Here is a 13,597-nt window from a genome sequence, read left to right as displayed (position 1 = left end):
AGCCTGAAGTCACACAGCAAGTTTGTGGCAGAGCTTAGCCAAAAAGAAACCCTAATGTGTTTTTTTGTTTTGTTTTGTTTTGTTTTGAGACAAAGTCTCTCTCTGTTGCCCAGGCTGGAGTGCCGTGGTGTGATCTTAGCTCACTTGGCTCACTCGGCTCACTGCAACCTCCACCTCCTGGGTTCAAGCAATTCTTCCTCAGCCTCCCAAGTAGTTTCTGGGATCACAGGCATGTGCCATCATGCCTGGCTAATTTTTGTATTTTTAGTAGCGACGGGGTTTTGCCATGTTGGCCAGGCGAACTCCTGACCTCAGGTGATCCACCTCCTTCAGCCTCCGAAAATGCTGGGATTACAGGTGTGAGCCACTGCACCTGGCCCCTAGTTTCTTTTTTGAGGAGGTGGGGGCAGGGTCTTGCTCTGTCACCCAGGCTGGAGTGCAGTGGCTCGATCACAGCTCACTGCAACCTCAAACTCCCGGGCTCAAATGATTCTCTAGCTTCAGTCTCCCCAGTAACTGGGAATACAGGTGCATGCCACCATGCCCAGCTAATTTTTAAATTTTTTCTTTTGTAAAAATGGGCTCTTGGCCCAGTGCAGTGGCTCACGCCTATAATTCCAGCACTTTGGGAGGCTGAGGAAGGCAGATCACTTGAGGCCAGGAATTCAAGACCAGCCTGGCCAACATGGTGAAACCCTGTCTCTACTAAAACTACAAAAATTAGCTGGGCGTGGTGGCGCACACCTGTAATCCCAGCTACTCGAGAGGCTGGGGCAAGAGAATTGCTTGAACCTGGGAGGTAGAGGTTTCAGTGGAGCTAAGATCGCCCTGCTGCACTCCAGCCTGGGCAACAATGTGTCTCAAAAAAAAAAAAAAAAAAAGGCTCTTGCTGTGTTACCCAGGCTGGTTTTGAACTCCTGAACTCCTGACCTCAAGTAATCCTCCTCCTTCAGCCCCTCAAAGTGCTGGGATTCCAGGTGTGAAGCATCACAACCTTTTGAAACCTTGGTGTCTTAACTTGTACAAGGGTTCTCCTTTCTGGGTGCCCCTAGGGGCCACCAACATTCATGCCCTAGAGTGAAGCTGGGTCAGGAGAGTCACTTAAAGATGCCCTCCCCACCCATACAGAGTCCCAAGGGGAGGGTGGGGGTGAGAGGAACCCAACATCCCAAAACACAAGCAGCTTTTGGTGCCCCCAGGTCACCTGCCCACATTCATCCTCACCTGGTGTGTTCCAGGGATCAGGCTTTTGTTGCCAGTCTTGGTGGAGAGCTGAGGAATTTCACTTCCTCCCCTGGGACAGCCAGGGCCAAGGCTCCTCCATCATCAGACCTGGAGAAGGGAATGGGGTGGGGGCGACAGCAGGGCACGGTGGGGAGAGGGCCACCCACTGGCCCTTCCGTGGCCCCAGGGTCTCTGATCCTCCCCGGGCGGTCGTCCTCCCGGCTCCTGGTGGTGGAAGAGGGGCGCATCGGCCCCGCCCGTCCTGGGCGTTTCTCTCCTGGTCTGGCCACATAAAGGAGCGTCGCCTAGCAGGAGAACGCCGCTCATTTTCCTGGGGGTGGGTAGCGGGCTCTACTCCACGTGCCCCTCTCTGCTCCTGTTTCCTCCCCTACCCACAACCAATAGGCAGAATCCTTCTCTAAAATGCACTTGAGATGTGGATATAATAATCAAAACCTTAAGCAGTTACACATGCCCCACCCAGAGAATGGACCCGAGACCCTCTACATCCAGGCATTCAACCAGTTCCTCCCCGGATCCCTCCACCCCTACCCCTCCCGTAGGCCTCCCCCTACCAGCTCCTCTTTTCTGCGGCCCAGTGCTAACCTTGGCTGGATTTCCACGCACAGGGGCTGCCTGAGTGGGAGTGCCAGGGTCATGGCCTCTTTATTTTAACAATGAATCAGAGCGATGCTCGGGAAGTGGAAGGCAGGCCACGCCCCTGACACGCTCGCATAGGCTCTCTCTGGGTGCCTCATTTACATGAAGACTGTGGGACTCTGTGGGACTGGACAAGCCAGAACAAGGGGCGGGGCGGAGGCAGGCGGGGCATGGATACCTCTGAGAGCGGGACTTGCTGCACGTTTAGCCTGGGCCGCCTGCAGCCCTCGCCCACTGGGGGTCCCCAGGGAGCCCTAGAGAGGGCTGGCACTGGCGGATCTGGCTCCTTCTGACCTCTTTCCCGTTGGTTCATTCTGGCTACAGTCCGCTGGGCTGGCTTTAGCACAGACCTTGGACTAGAGTCTTAACCTCTCTGTCATGACAGTTTTCTTACCGCGGGGGCGGAGGATGCAGTGAGCCGAGATAGCTATTGCACTCCAGCCTGGGCGGCAGAGCAAAACTCTGTTTAAAAAAAAAAAAAAAAAGCCGGGCGTGCTGGTGTGCGCCTGTAGTCTCAGCTACTCAGAAGGCTGAGGCAGGAGCATCGCTTGAACTCGGGAGGCTGAGGTTGCAGTGAGCCGAGATCACACCACTGCATTCCAGCCTGGGCAACAGAGTGAGACTCCGCCTTAAAAAAAAAAAAAAAAAAAAAGGCCGGGCGCGGTGGCTCAAGCCTGTAATCCCAGCACTTTGGGAGGCCGAGACGGGCGGATCACAAGGTCAGGAGATCGAGACCATCCTGGCTAACACGGTGAAACCCCGTCTCTACTAAAAAATTAAAAAAATTAGCCGGGCGAGGTGGTGGGCGCCTGTAGTCCCAGCTACTCGGGAGGCTGAGGCAGGAGAATGGCGTGAACCCGGGAGGTGGAGCTTGCAGTGAGCTGAGATCCGGCCACTGCACTCTAGCCTGGGTGACAGAGCGAGACTCCGTCTCAAAAAAAAAAAAGAAAAAAAAAAAAGTTGTTTCCCATCTTTTTTCCTTTTGGTTGATACTTGGCAACTGCGGTGACTGGGAGGGGAGAAAGAGGGTGAAATTCACTGGACAGGGAGGAAGGTTGCAGCAGGAGTCCAGGAGAGATGGATGCAGTGATGAGATGGGGAAGGTAGACTAGATTCAGACACTTTTAGGCAGGTGAGCCTGGCACTAAGGTCACGGAAATCTTAGATTATTTTGAGAGTTGTTGGGGATCACCTGGGGATTGGATTCAGACAGGATTGGCTGAGAACCTACATTGACACAGGCTTGTGCCCAGAGCTGAAACAGAAATGACTAAGATACAACTTCTCACTCAGAAAGCTCGTGATCTGGTTCGAGGGACAAACCAGGGTCCACTGTGTTCAGTGTTTAAAAGAAGGAAACACCTATCATGGGAGGCCAGGTGGAGAAAGGAGGAAGCAGAGAAGACTTCTCCTAGGAGGTGGCTCAAAGGTGAGGAAGCGAGAAAGGCTGAGAACAGCCTGCAAACCTCTGAAGGTGTCTGGCAGAGGCCGATGCTAGCTCAGAACAAGGCAGACATTTCTAGCATTCCTCACAAGGGAGTAGGCAGTGAGCTCTCCAAGCTCAGGAGGAACCAAAGCCCCTCACCAGAGCCACCTGCAAGCCAAAGGAAGGTCAATGGCTCAAACCTAGAGGTGTCAAGGTCGTCAATGCCACTGCAACCTTGGAAAGGATGGAAGCTGAGGCTTATATGACCCCGGAACACCTGCCCCCACAGTTCCTCACCTCACCTCACCCCCCTGGGGAGGGCTCCGGCCACCCTGAAACAGATCCTACCAAAAGAAGTTTCCTTTCAGCAATCTGAGCCCAGCTTCGGGTAACTATGGCCACAGCTCATCGTTTACCAGCACACGGCCTGACCTGTGTGAAAACCAAGGATGGATAAATGTCTGCTGTGACTTTAGCCCCACACAGATGACCCTCATGACAGCCCTTTATATATTTGGCTTCTGTGAAATAATCTGCTGATTGTACCCCAACACCCATTCTCTCCTTTTATTTTTGAGATGGAGTCTTGCTCTTGTCACCCAGGCTGGAGTGCAGTGGCGTGATCTTGGCCCGCTGCAACCTCCGCCCCTCGGGTTCAAGCGATTCTCTTGTCTCAGCCTCCCAAGTAGCTGGGATTACAGGCACCTGCCACCACACCCGGGTAATTATATATATATATGTTCTTTTTTTTTTCTTTTTTTCTTTTTTAAACACAGAGTCCCGCTCTGTCACCAGGCTGGAGTGCAGTGGCGTGATCTCGGCTCACTGCAACCTCCACCTCCGGGGTTCAAGCGATTCCCTTGCCTCAGCCTCCCGAATAGCTGAGATTACAGGAGTGTGCCACCATGCCCAGCTAATTTTTGTGTTTTTAGTAGAGACAGGGTTTCACCATGTTGGCCAGGATGGCCTCGATCTCTTGACCTTGTGATCCGCCCGCCTCAGGCTCCCAAAGTGCTGGGATCACAGGCATGAACCACTACGCCCTGCCCCATTCTCCCCTTTCTAACACAATCCCCAATTATCATCTGGGCACTTGGTTTCCCAGAATAGAAGAGTTCCTGGCTGGAAGGGGTGGCTCATGCCTGTAATCCCAGCACTTTGGGAGGCCACGGCGGGTGGATCACCTGAGGTCAAGAGTTCGAGACCAGCCTGGCCAACATGGCAAAAACCTGTCTCTACTAAAAACACAAAAATTAGTCAGGCGTAGGGGCGGGTGCCTATAGTCCTAGCTACTTGGGAGGCTGAGGCAGGAGAGTTGCTTGAATTTGGGAAGCAGAGGTTGCAGTGAGCCAAGATCGCACCATTGCACTCCAGCCTGGACGATCAGCAAAACTCCATTTCAAAAAATAAATAAATAGAAGAGTTCCCAGCCTGTCTTGCAGCTAGGAGGTCCCTTGCCTCTGCCTCATGCCTTTGCCTCCTGCCTGGCCAACAGGACATGCTAAGTGCCAAATTTTTTTTTTTTTTTTGAGACGGAGTTTCACTCTTGTTGCCAAGGCTAAGGTGCAATGGCACGAATCTCGGCTCACTGCAACCTCCACCTCCCAGGTTCAAGCAATTCTCCTGCCTCAGCCTCCCGAGTAGCTGGAATTACAGGTATGCGCCACCACGCCCAGCTAATGTTGTATTTTTTTTAGTAGAGACGGGGGCTTTCTCCATGTTGGTCAGGCTGGTCTCGAACTCCCAACCTCAGGTGATCCACCTGCCTCAGCCTCCCAAAGTGCTGGGATTACAGGCGTGAGCCACCGCACCTGGCCCTAAATGTTTTCGCAAAGAGGGGCATGTTCTTCTTCATCCCCTTTTCTTCCTGCTGGCTGAAATGCAGACATGTTGGCTGCAGCTCAAGCAGCCACCTTGTGCTGTGAGGCAAGGGCATATATTGAAAATGGCACACAGCATAGTTAGAAGCCCAGCATCCCAACCTCCAGACTTCCCAGCTCCAGGCTGGGAACCTCCCATCTTTGTTAACCTGAGAACTCTTACACAAACCAGTTGTTTTTCAATTTTGTTTTACAGCATATGCAGCTAAACCTAACTCTTCTTTGTAAATCTCCCAGAGGCCCAACTCTGGAGAGCAACAGGAGGAAGGAGCCCAGGTGCCTCCACAGCATGGTGAGAGGCTCCTGGAGAAAAGACAGGTTCTCCAGAGGGCTCTGAATCCACCACCCTGATCCTAGAATTGGTCAAATCACTGTGACTCAACTTCCCTGGTCTGCTGGAAGAACTGAAGACACACACGGAAAGGAGTGGCTAAGAATTTAATACTGGTAAACACTATAAATGGTAAATGTAAGTTGTAAATGACCTTGTCACTGGAGAGAGGAGAAGGAACTGGAGTCAGACGTCCCAGGAGAAGCAGCAGCGGCGACATGCAGTAGATACAGCTGGAGAGCAACAGGCGCTTTGGGAAGTGGTTCATACACGTGGTCTTATTTTAGTCTCAGGGCAGCCCTAAGAGTACCTTATGTCATCTTACATACTGAGGAAACAGACCAGAGAGGTCAGCACAGCAAGCAGCTCATGCAGCGACCAAGCAGCAGAGCCTGGATTCAAACCTGAGCCCTGCTGTGTGCAAGAACCCCTAGGACTCAGCTGTTCCTGCTCACAGCAGGCTGAGCACCAGAGCCACCTGGAGGGCCCATAATAGGCACCAATCTGCCCAGGCATGAGGCAGCCAAGTAGCACATGCCACCCAGGGAGGACAATGAAAAGGTGGCAGGGAGAGCAGGTAGGCGGAGCCAAAAGGCCAGGCCAAGGTGCTCAGCACAATCCCTGAGGTGCATTTGCCATACCCGGTGCAGCCCTCAGACTCCCACCAGCCTTCATGAGTGGGTTTTGATGGTGACATGGGAGAGGCCCTGCCCACTCCCAGGTACAGCATAACTGAGCCACAGTCACTTAGCCTGCCCCACTGCAAGGCCTGGCTGCTGGCTGTGGAGAGAGGACGGCCCTGCAGACCCTGCCTCACTACTCCCCCCGCTCCAGGAGCTCCCGCATCACAGTGGGTAAAGCCCGCAGTCCTGTTGCAGGTGCCCCTCACCACACTGTCCTGTCATCCTGACTCCATAGTCCATGGTCGTCAGTGAGCCTGGGAACACAGCTCACTCCCCTTTGTGGTCCTAGTGTTTAGGACCCAACATAGCTCCTCTAACCAAGGCACAACCTGAAATTCTTTCACTCCTGCCCAGGACTGACAAGCCGGGACAAAGAAGGGACAAGGTTTCCATCAACTCACCCATCTGGAAGGAGTGTGAAGACATGGCCCCTTGCTGAGTTCTAGCTGGCACCCACAGGGTCTTCTCTAGAGGGGCTACTTTTGTGCGAGTCAAGATGTAACTGCTTTATTTTTTAATTTTTTTTGAGACAGGGTCACACTCAGTCGCCCAGGCTGGAGTGCAGTGGCGTGATCTCAGCTCACTGCAGCCCCCACCTCCAGGGTTCAAGCGATTCTCCAACCTCAGCCTCCCGAGTAGCTGAGATTACACACATATGCCACCACACCCGGCTAATTTTTGTATTTTTAGTAGAGACAGGGTTTCACCATGTTGGCCAGGCTGGTCTCGATCTCCTGACCTTAAGTGATTTGCCCGCCTCGGCCTTGCAAAGTGCTGAGATACAGGCGTGAGCCACTGAGCTGGGCTGCAATTGCTTTTTTTTTTTTTTTTTTAGTAGAGACAGGGTTTCACCGTGTTAGCCAGGATGATCTCGAACTCCTGACCTCGTGATCCGCCCGTCTCGGCCTCCCAAAGTGCTGGGATTACAGGCTTGAGCCACCACGCCCGGCCTGCAATTGCTTTAAAAAGAATTAATTAATCCTTCCACGTCGGGCCCTGCCTGGGAGATACTGGAAGTCTGGGGACGCTGCCCCAGTGTGGTGATGGGGAATGACCTGGGACTCAACTGCTTCCACCACTTCAGTGTCAGCTGCGGAGACTCCTGGGGCCCAGGACAAGGCACAGGCACAGAGGCTCCTCGGTGAAGGGCATGGGGGGCACTGCTCCCCCACTGGCCTCAGGAGCCCGCTTTTCAGAGCAGCAGGTGGGCTCTGGATTCTAGCAATGGACACACGGATCCTTAACCCTGGTTAGGATCTTAACACAGGGAGAGCTATACAAAAAACCAGCCGGGCGAGGTGGCGGGCGCCTGTAGTCCCAGCTACTTGGGCGGCTGAGGCAGGAGAATGGTGGGAACCCAGGAGGCGGAGCTTGCAGTGAGCTGAGATCGCGCCACTGCACTCCAGTCCGGGCAACAGAGTGAGACTCCGTTTCAATAAATAAATAAATTAATTAATTAATTAATTAAAACACAGGAGAACTGTACTTTATTGTAGCCACAGGGCAAACTGCTGGAGACAGACCCATGGGCCCTGACCATTTCCACCACCCCAGAACCCTGCCCTGTGCGTGGTATCACCGACAAACAAATCACAAGCACACAGATCTCTGATGAGTTCCAGAAATCTGATGAGTGCCAGGTGGGGTGCACATTTGGGAAGATGCCCCCGCGTGGCTCTGAAGGCTCTTCCTGGGGAAGGCCTGCTCCCAGCTGCCTGCTCCTTCTGGAATTCAAACTCCAGGCAAAGGCAGCTGGCCCCAGGCCAGACAGGTCCTGGCTTCCCAACCTTGAGCTGTGCAGTCATTACCTAGGTACAGGCTGGGCTACAGGACAGTCAAGCTGAGAAAGGACAGGTCCTCGCAGCCTAGGCCAGGGCACCACTTGGTTCTTGGTCTCACTCCCCGCTGTGCCGCGCTTTGCCTGTCAGACGGCGGCGCTGGGCCTTGCTGGTACGAGTGGCCCTTGGGGGCTTCTTGGAGTCCTGGGTCCATCGGGGATGTTTCCTCTTGACCTTTTTGCGGCTGTGTGCATGCAGTGAGGCTGTGAGAGAGGAGATCCTGGGGGAGGGCAGAAAGCCTCAGTTTAAGACTGCGTTGTGGAGTGACTCACCACCTGGTTCATGGAGGGGATGTCAGGACAGGTTGCAAATGCCAGGACCACCAAGTTCATGCCAGAGTTGGCCTGCTCTACCTCCAGAGTGCTTGCCAGCAACGCAGCTCAGAGAGACAGGCCCTTCACCCAGGCAGGAAAGGCATCGGAGGTCAGACACTCTCAGGGGTGGGTGGGACAGGATGGGGCAATGAGGAGAGGCTGAGGATCACCGGACAGGCAAAGCAAAGGGCTGCTCCAGGCCCTACACCTGCTCCACACCACCCCTAAGAGCCAGGTCACTACTGCCAGCCAGGAGGGGTGGGACTGGGAAGGCAGCAGGCCAAGACTCACCGCTGAGAGAGCAGGGGGTCTCTGGACTTCCTGGGCAAGGGTTTGGTTGGCTTCTCCATGGATGATGCCTCCTCCTCAGACCCATCTCCAGACCCTCCCTAAAGAAGCACAAGAGAGGGAGCAGTAGCTCGGGGGGCCTGGGCTGGGCACCCCGAGCCACCATGGCTCTGGTTAAGTGGTGGCGCGCCCTGCTGCATCACAGGCCTGGAAGGGGACTAAAGAAGGCCTCGGGGCCGGGTGCGGTGGCTCACGCCTGTAATCTCAGCCCTTTGAGAGGCCGAGGCGGGCGGATCACGAGGTCAGGAGATCGAGACCACCCTGGCTAACACAGTGAAACCCCGTCTCTACTAAAAATAAAAAAAAATTAGCCGGGTGTGGTGGCGGGCGCCTGCAGTCCCAGGTACTCGGGAGGCTGAGGCAGGAGAATGGCGTGAACCCGGGAGGCGGAGCTTGCAGTGAGCCGAGATCGCGCCACTGCACTCCAGCCTGGGCGGCAGAGCGAGACTCTGTCTCAAAAAAAAAAAAAAGGCCGCCTCGGATGGAAGAACAGTCTATCTGCCCTAAAGCAAGGATTACACAGGGGAAGGCCTGTTTCCAAACCCTCTCCTGCCCCTAGAAGCTTCCAGTATATACTTAAACATTCAGGAATGAAAATTCTAGCAAAATGGGGACAAGACTTGTCTTTGTATCAGACCTTGCAGAAGAATGAGCATAAAATGAAAGACTGGTGTGAGATCAGTATGGTTTTGTTTTGTTTTTTGAGATGGAATCTCACTCTGTCACCCAGGCTGGAGTGCAGTGGTGCGATCTTGGCTCACTGTAACCTCCACCTCCTAAGTTCAAGCGATTCTCCTGCCTCAGCCTCCCAAGTAGCTGAGATTACAGGCGCACGACACCACGCCTGGCAATTTTTTTTTTGAGACGGAGTTTCGCTCTTTTTGCCCAGGCTGGAGTGTAATGGCACAATCTCGGCTCACCACAACCTCCGCCTCCCGGGTTCAAGCTATTCTCCTGCCTCAGCCTCCCAAGTAGCCGGGATTACAGGCATGTGCCACCACATCCAACTAATTTTGTATTTTTAGTAGAGACGGGGTTTCTCCATGTTGGTCAGGCTGCTCTTGAACTCCTGACCTCAGGTGATCCGCCCGCATTGGCCTCTCAAAGTGCTGAGATTACAGGCATGAGCCACTGCACCTGGCCCCGTGGTTAATTTTTATACTTTTAGTAGAGACTGGATTTCACCATGTTGGCCAGGCTGGTCTCAAACTCCTGACCTCAGGTGATACACCTGGCTTGGCCTCCCAAAATGCTGGGATTACAGGCGTGAGCCACCATGCCCAGCCCCGAGATCAGTATGGATGTGATAGGGGAGTGGCTCCAGGACTTAAGGACACAATAACCCATGCAAGGAAATACGTTTTATATCATAACTGTGTGCATCTATGCCCATAAATTCTTAGGCAAACCCAGATACAACTCCAATGGAAACAGCTGTCTCAGGAAACAATATTTAACATGATACTTTCAGATATTTTCAATTACATTTTTTTTTTTATGCTGGTTGCAACCTACTCATGATTCACCACCCACAGGTTGAAAACCCACTTAGTGCACAGACGCGCCAGGGCTGCAAATCGCACAAAGGGAACGATCACAACAAACAGCTACCTTTTGTGAAGCCCTTACAGCAGGGCTGGGCGCTGCGCCAAGTGACTCACACGGATTAACAACTTTTATCCTCACACCGATCCCACAAGGCAGCTGCCACCATCAGCAACCCCAGTTCACTGATGGAGAAAGGGAAGCAGGCAAGGTGAAGGAGCCTGCCCAAGCTCCTGAGCTGCTCAGCAGTGGGGCTGGCCTCTGCAGCGCCCCGGAAGCAGGGAATGAAGGGTCCAAAGGGAAGGAGCCCCTGCAGTGGAGTACCCACAACCTGGGCCAGCACTGAGCAACCCTGAGAAGCCAGTCTGCCCCCCACACCGCTTCTTCCCAGGGCTGAGACTGGGACCTACCTCAGGTGGGGTCAGCCCGAGCAGCCGGGCCCCCGAGAGGTCCAGGTCACTGATGGTGGTCACGGTGACTGTGTGGTTGGGGTGGTCATACTGCACTGACTCTGTCTTTGCTGTCACCAACCGGTCCAGCTCATCTGCCTCCTCTGTGGGGGTGGACACAGACCTGGGGTCAGCCAGGGGAACGAGAGACCAGGCTCCAGCCTCCCTCCCTCCCGGGAGTGCAATGCCCCCTCTACTCTGTGGATGTGGAGCGCATCCACAAGGTCACTGGCTGTAGAGCCTGGTCTGCGGACGCATGTTGTGAATGATCCTGTTTCCTTCATGCTCTAGCTGGTTCCCATGTCAGACAACCCCTCTATGACAGCTACAGCTGTCCCTCCCCTCCGCCCCTAGTCCTTTCCATCCTCAAAAACTGGGTTCTCTGCTCAGGCTTGGTTCACCGTGGGGTTTGGGCCTCCTTCTCCTGGTCTCTGTTCCATTTGCACTTAGAGGTGCTTAGGACAAACCCTGGCCCCAGGGTACCCCCCGAGATCCCCAGGGCCAAGGAGGTTAGCTTCTATCCCTTCCACCCACCAGGCCCGTCAGCTGTTCTCCATGTCAAGCCAAGCATGCCACTTACCCAGCGCCTCTTCTCTCTCTGCCAGCATCTTCAAGTATTCCTTGTGGCGCTGAAACCACATGGGCAGGGAACACAGTGAGTATGGCCTCTTAGTCCAACCTCAGGCCAGGGTATTAATCACCCCCAAGGTGAGAGAGACCATGATCCATACTGCAAGATCAGGAGGAGACTCCATCTTCCACTGCTCCCAGACCCAGGCCCAGGGAGTCTCCACCTGTAGAAGCTGCTCCCCAGTCCTGCTCACACACACACGCCGCCCCATGCCTGCAGCTGCCTCTATTAGGGAAATCCAAGGCTACAAGTGCCCTAAGGATCAAAGACCCCCTCCCACCTTCCCCCTGCACACCTCCTCCCGAAGCTTCCTCTGCTCCTCTTTCAGCCGTTGCTTAATCTCCTCAATGGCTGCCTTCTTCCGCTCGACCTTCCGCTTGTGGAAGCCTGTCAGGTACTCCCTACAGGAAGGAAGCCGGCAGAGACAAGGAGAGAAGGGCTTACTCTAGGAGAAAGACAGCTAATGCCGTGCTCGCTATGTGCTAGGCACCATTCCAAAAATGTACAAGTATTAGTTCATTTAACCTTCACAACAATGGCCAGGCATGGTGGCTCACGCCTGTAATCCCAGCACTTTGGAAGGTCGAGGTGGGCAGATCACTTGAGGCCAGGAGTTCAAGACCATCCTGGAAAACATGGTGAAACCCCATGTCTACTAAAAACACAAAAATTAGCTGGGTGTGGTGGCACATGCCTGTAGTCCCAGCTACTCGGGAGGCTGAGTGGGAAGAATTGCTTGAATTTGAGAGGCAGCGGTTGCAGTGAGTCGAGATCGCACCACTACACTCCAGCCTAGATGACACAGCTAGACTTCGTCTCAAAAACAAACAAACAAAAAACCCTCACAACAACCTGTGCAGTGGGTAGCAATCTCCATTTTACAGATGGAGACGCTGAGGCACAGAGTCTAGGTTACTTGCCCAAGTTTAGAGAACGGATACATTTAGGAAAATAAGGGAGATATTGCCTCTTTCCACTTAATACTCTCCAGGGATCTCAGGTTCAGGAAACAGGGCCAGGTGCGGGAGCACACACAGTACATGGGGTAACCCCTTCCACACCGGCAAACCTCATTACTCTCTCAACAGGGCTTTCAGGCCACCCTCATCCAGACCTTTAGAAATCCTGCACTGGGGCCGGGCGCGGTGGCTCAAGCCTGTAATCCCAGCACTTTGGGAGGCCGAGACGGGCGGATCACGAGGTCAGGAGATCGAGACCATCCTGGCTAACACGGTGAAACCCCGCCTCTACTGAAAAATACAAAAAAACTAGCCGGGCGAGGTGGCAGGCGCCTGTAGTCCCAGCTACTCGGGAGGCTGAGGCAGGAGAATGGCGTGAACCCGGGAGGCGGAGCTTGCAGTGAGCTGAGATCCGGCCACTGCACTCCAGCCTGGTCGACAGAGCAAGACTCCGTCTCAAACAAAAAAAAAAAAAAAAAAAAAAAAAAGAAATCCTGCACTGGACCAACACCCATGTCTCCAAGACACCTGACCCTGAACTCGCCTGTAGGGCCTGTTGATGCACGCTAGGAGTTTCCTGACGATGCCCAGCATTTCCCACTCCCTCTCCCTCGGTCTGATCTCAGCCCCTTCTCATCTCCGCAGTACCAGCTGCTCTCTTCCCATTTTGTCCCACAGTCCAGCACTGGGCTTTTCGCTGACCCGCTACCATGTGCCATTTATTTGTCTGGCCGGACGCTGAGGCTCAAGGGTTCACCTTCCTGATACGGGACCTGGCACACCAAAGGAGCCCAGTAAATGCCTGGAGAGCGAATGAATGAACTTAGGCCACTCTCATTTCATTGACTCATCATTCATCAGCCACGGCTGGGCGCCTACTGTGTGCCGGGCCGATGGACTGGGCTGGGCTAGGGTGGTCGAAGCCACTCCTCTGAGACCCGAGCTTCCGGCTGTCTGGCGGCGCAGAGACACTAGGCGAGGTGGGGAGGCCAAGAGGGAGAAGCGGGAACCGGAGCTGGGAGGCCGAGAGGAGTTCTCTAGCCACGCCAGGGGGCGGGGCCGGAAGAGCCCTCCGCGGGAGCGTGCTCGGCCCCAGACCTGGCCTTGGCCGTGAAAAACAGGTCGAGGGGAGTCGGGTCCGGCTTTGCCACTCACCGCCTCTTCTCCTCGTCGAAGCTGAGAACGAGCCTGGGCCGCCGGTCGTCACCATCTCTCCTCTTCTTCTTATTGCGGCCCATAGCGGTGAGGCTGCCGACTTCCTCTCCCTGGAGACACTTCCGGGTGTAGCGTACTCATCCTCTCGGGTGTA

General features: G+C 54.3%; 2 protein-coding genes across 2 annotated transcripts in view; both read right to left on the bottom strand.

The window, feature by feature from the left end:
• TRIOBP (TRIO and F-actin binding protein) overlaps positions 1–1,932 on the bottom strand; it is an 82,002-nt gene extending 80,070 nt beyond the window's left edge. The window contains 2 exon segments of the mRNA XM_033188935.1: positions 1,225–1,332; positions 1,831–1,932. The gene's annotated coding sequence lies outside the window, so the exon portion shown is untranslated.
• Positions 1,933–7,674: 5,742 nt separating this feature from the next.
• NOL12 (nucleolar protein 12) lies at positions 7,675–13,597 on the bottom strand. Its single transcript, XM_033188914.1, has 6 exons — positions 13,444–13,597; positions 11,625–11,730; positions 11,279–11,327; positions 10,660–10,802; positions 8,648–8,745; positions 7,675–8,262 (listed from the first exon to the last, which is right to left on the bottom strand). The coding sequence occupies exons 1-6, from the start codon at positions 13,524–13,526 to the stop codon at positions 8,100–8,102; spliced, it is 642 nt and encodes a 213-aa protein (XP_033044805.1). The 5' UTR covers positions 13,527–13,597; the 3' UTR covers positions 7,675–8,099.

Source organism: Trachypithecus francoisi, unplaced genomic scaffold, assembly GCF_009764315.1.
Source record: "Trachypithecus francoisi isolate TF-2019V2 unplaced genomic scaffold, Tfra_2.0 Contig01580, whole genome shotgun sequence".
Taxonomy (NCBI): Eukaryota; Metazoa; Chordata; class Mammalia; order Primates; family Cercopithecidae; genus Trachypithecus; species Trachypithecus francoisi.
This window is presented reverse-complemented; position numbering and strand designations above follow the sequence as displayed.

Excerpts from the sequence above, each read along its gene's own strand:
- NOL12 (XM_033188914.1), bottom strand. The coding sequence starts at position 13,526 with ATGGGCCGCAATAAGAAGAAGAGGAGAGATGGTGACGACCGGCGGCCC. Across the intron at positions 11,731-13,443 it reads TTCGACGAGGAGAAGAGGCG|GGAGTACCTGACAGGCTTCC; the intron begins GTGAGTGGCAAA and ends TCCTTCCTGTAG. Across the intron at positions 11,328-11,624 it reads AGAGGAAGCTTCGGGAGGAG|CGCCACAAGGAATACTTGAA; the intron begins GTGTGCAGGGGG and ends ATGTGGTTTCAG.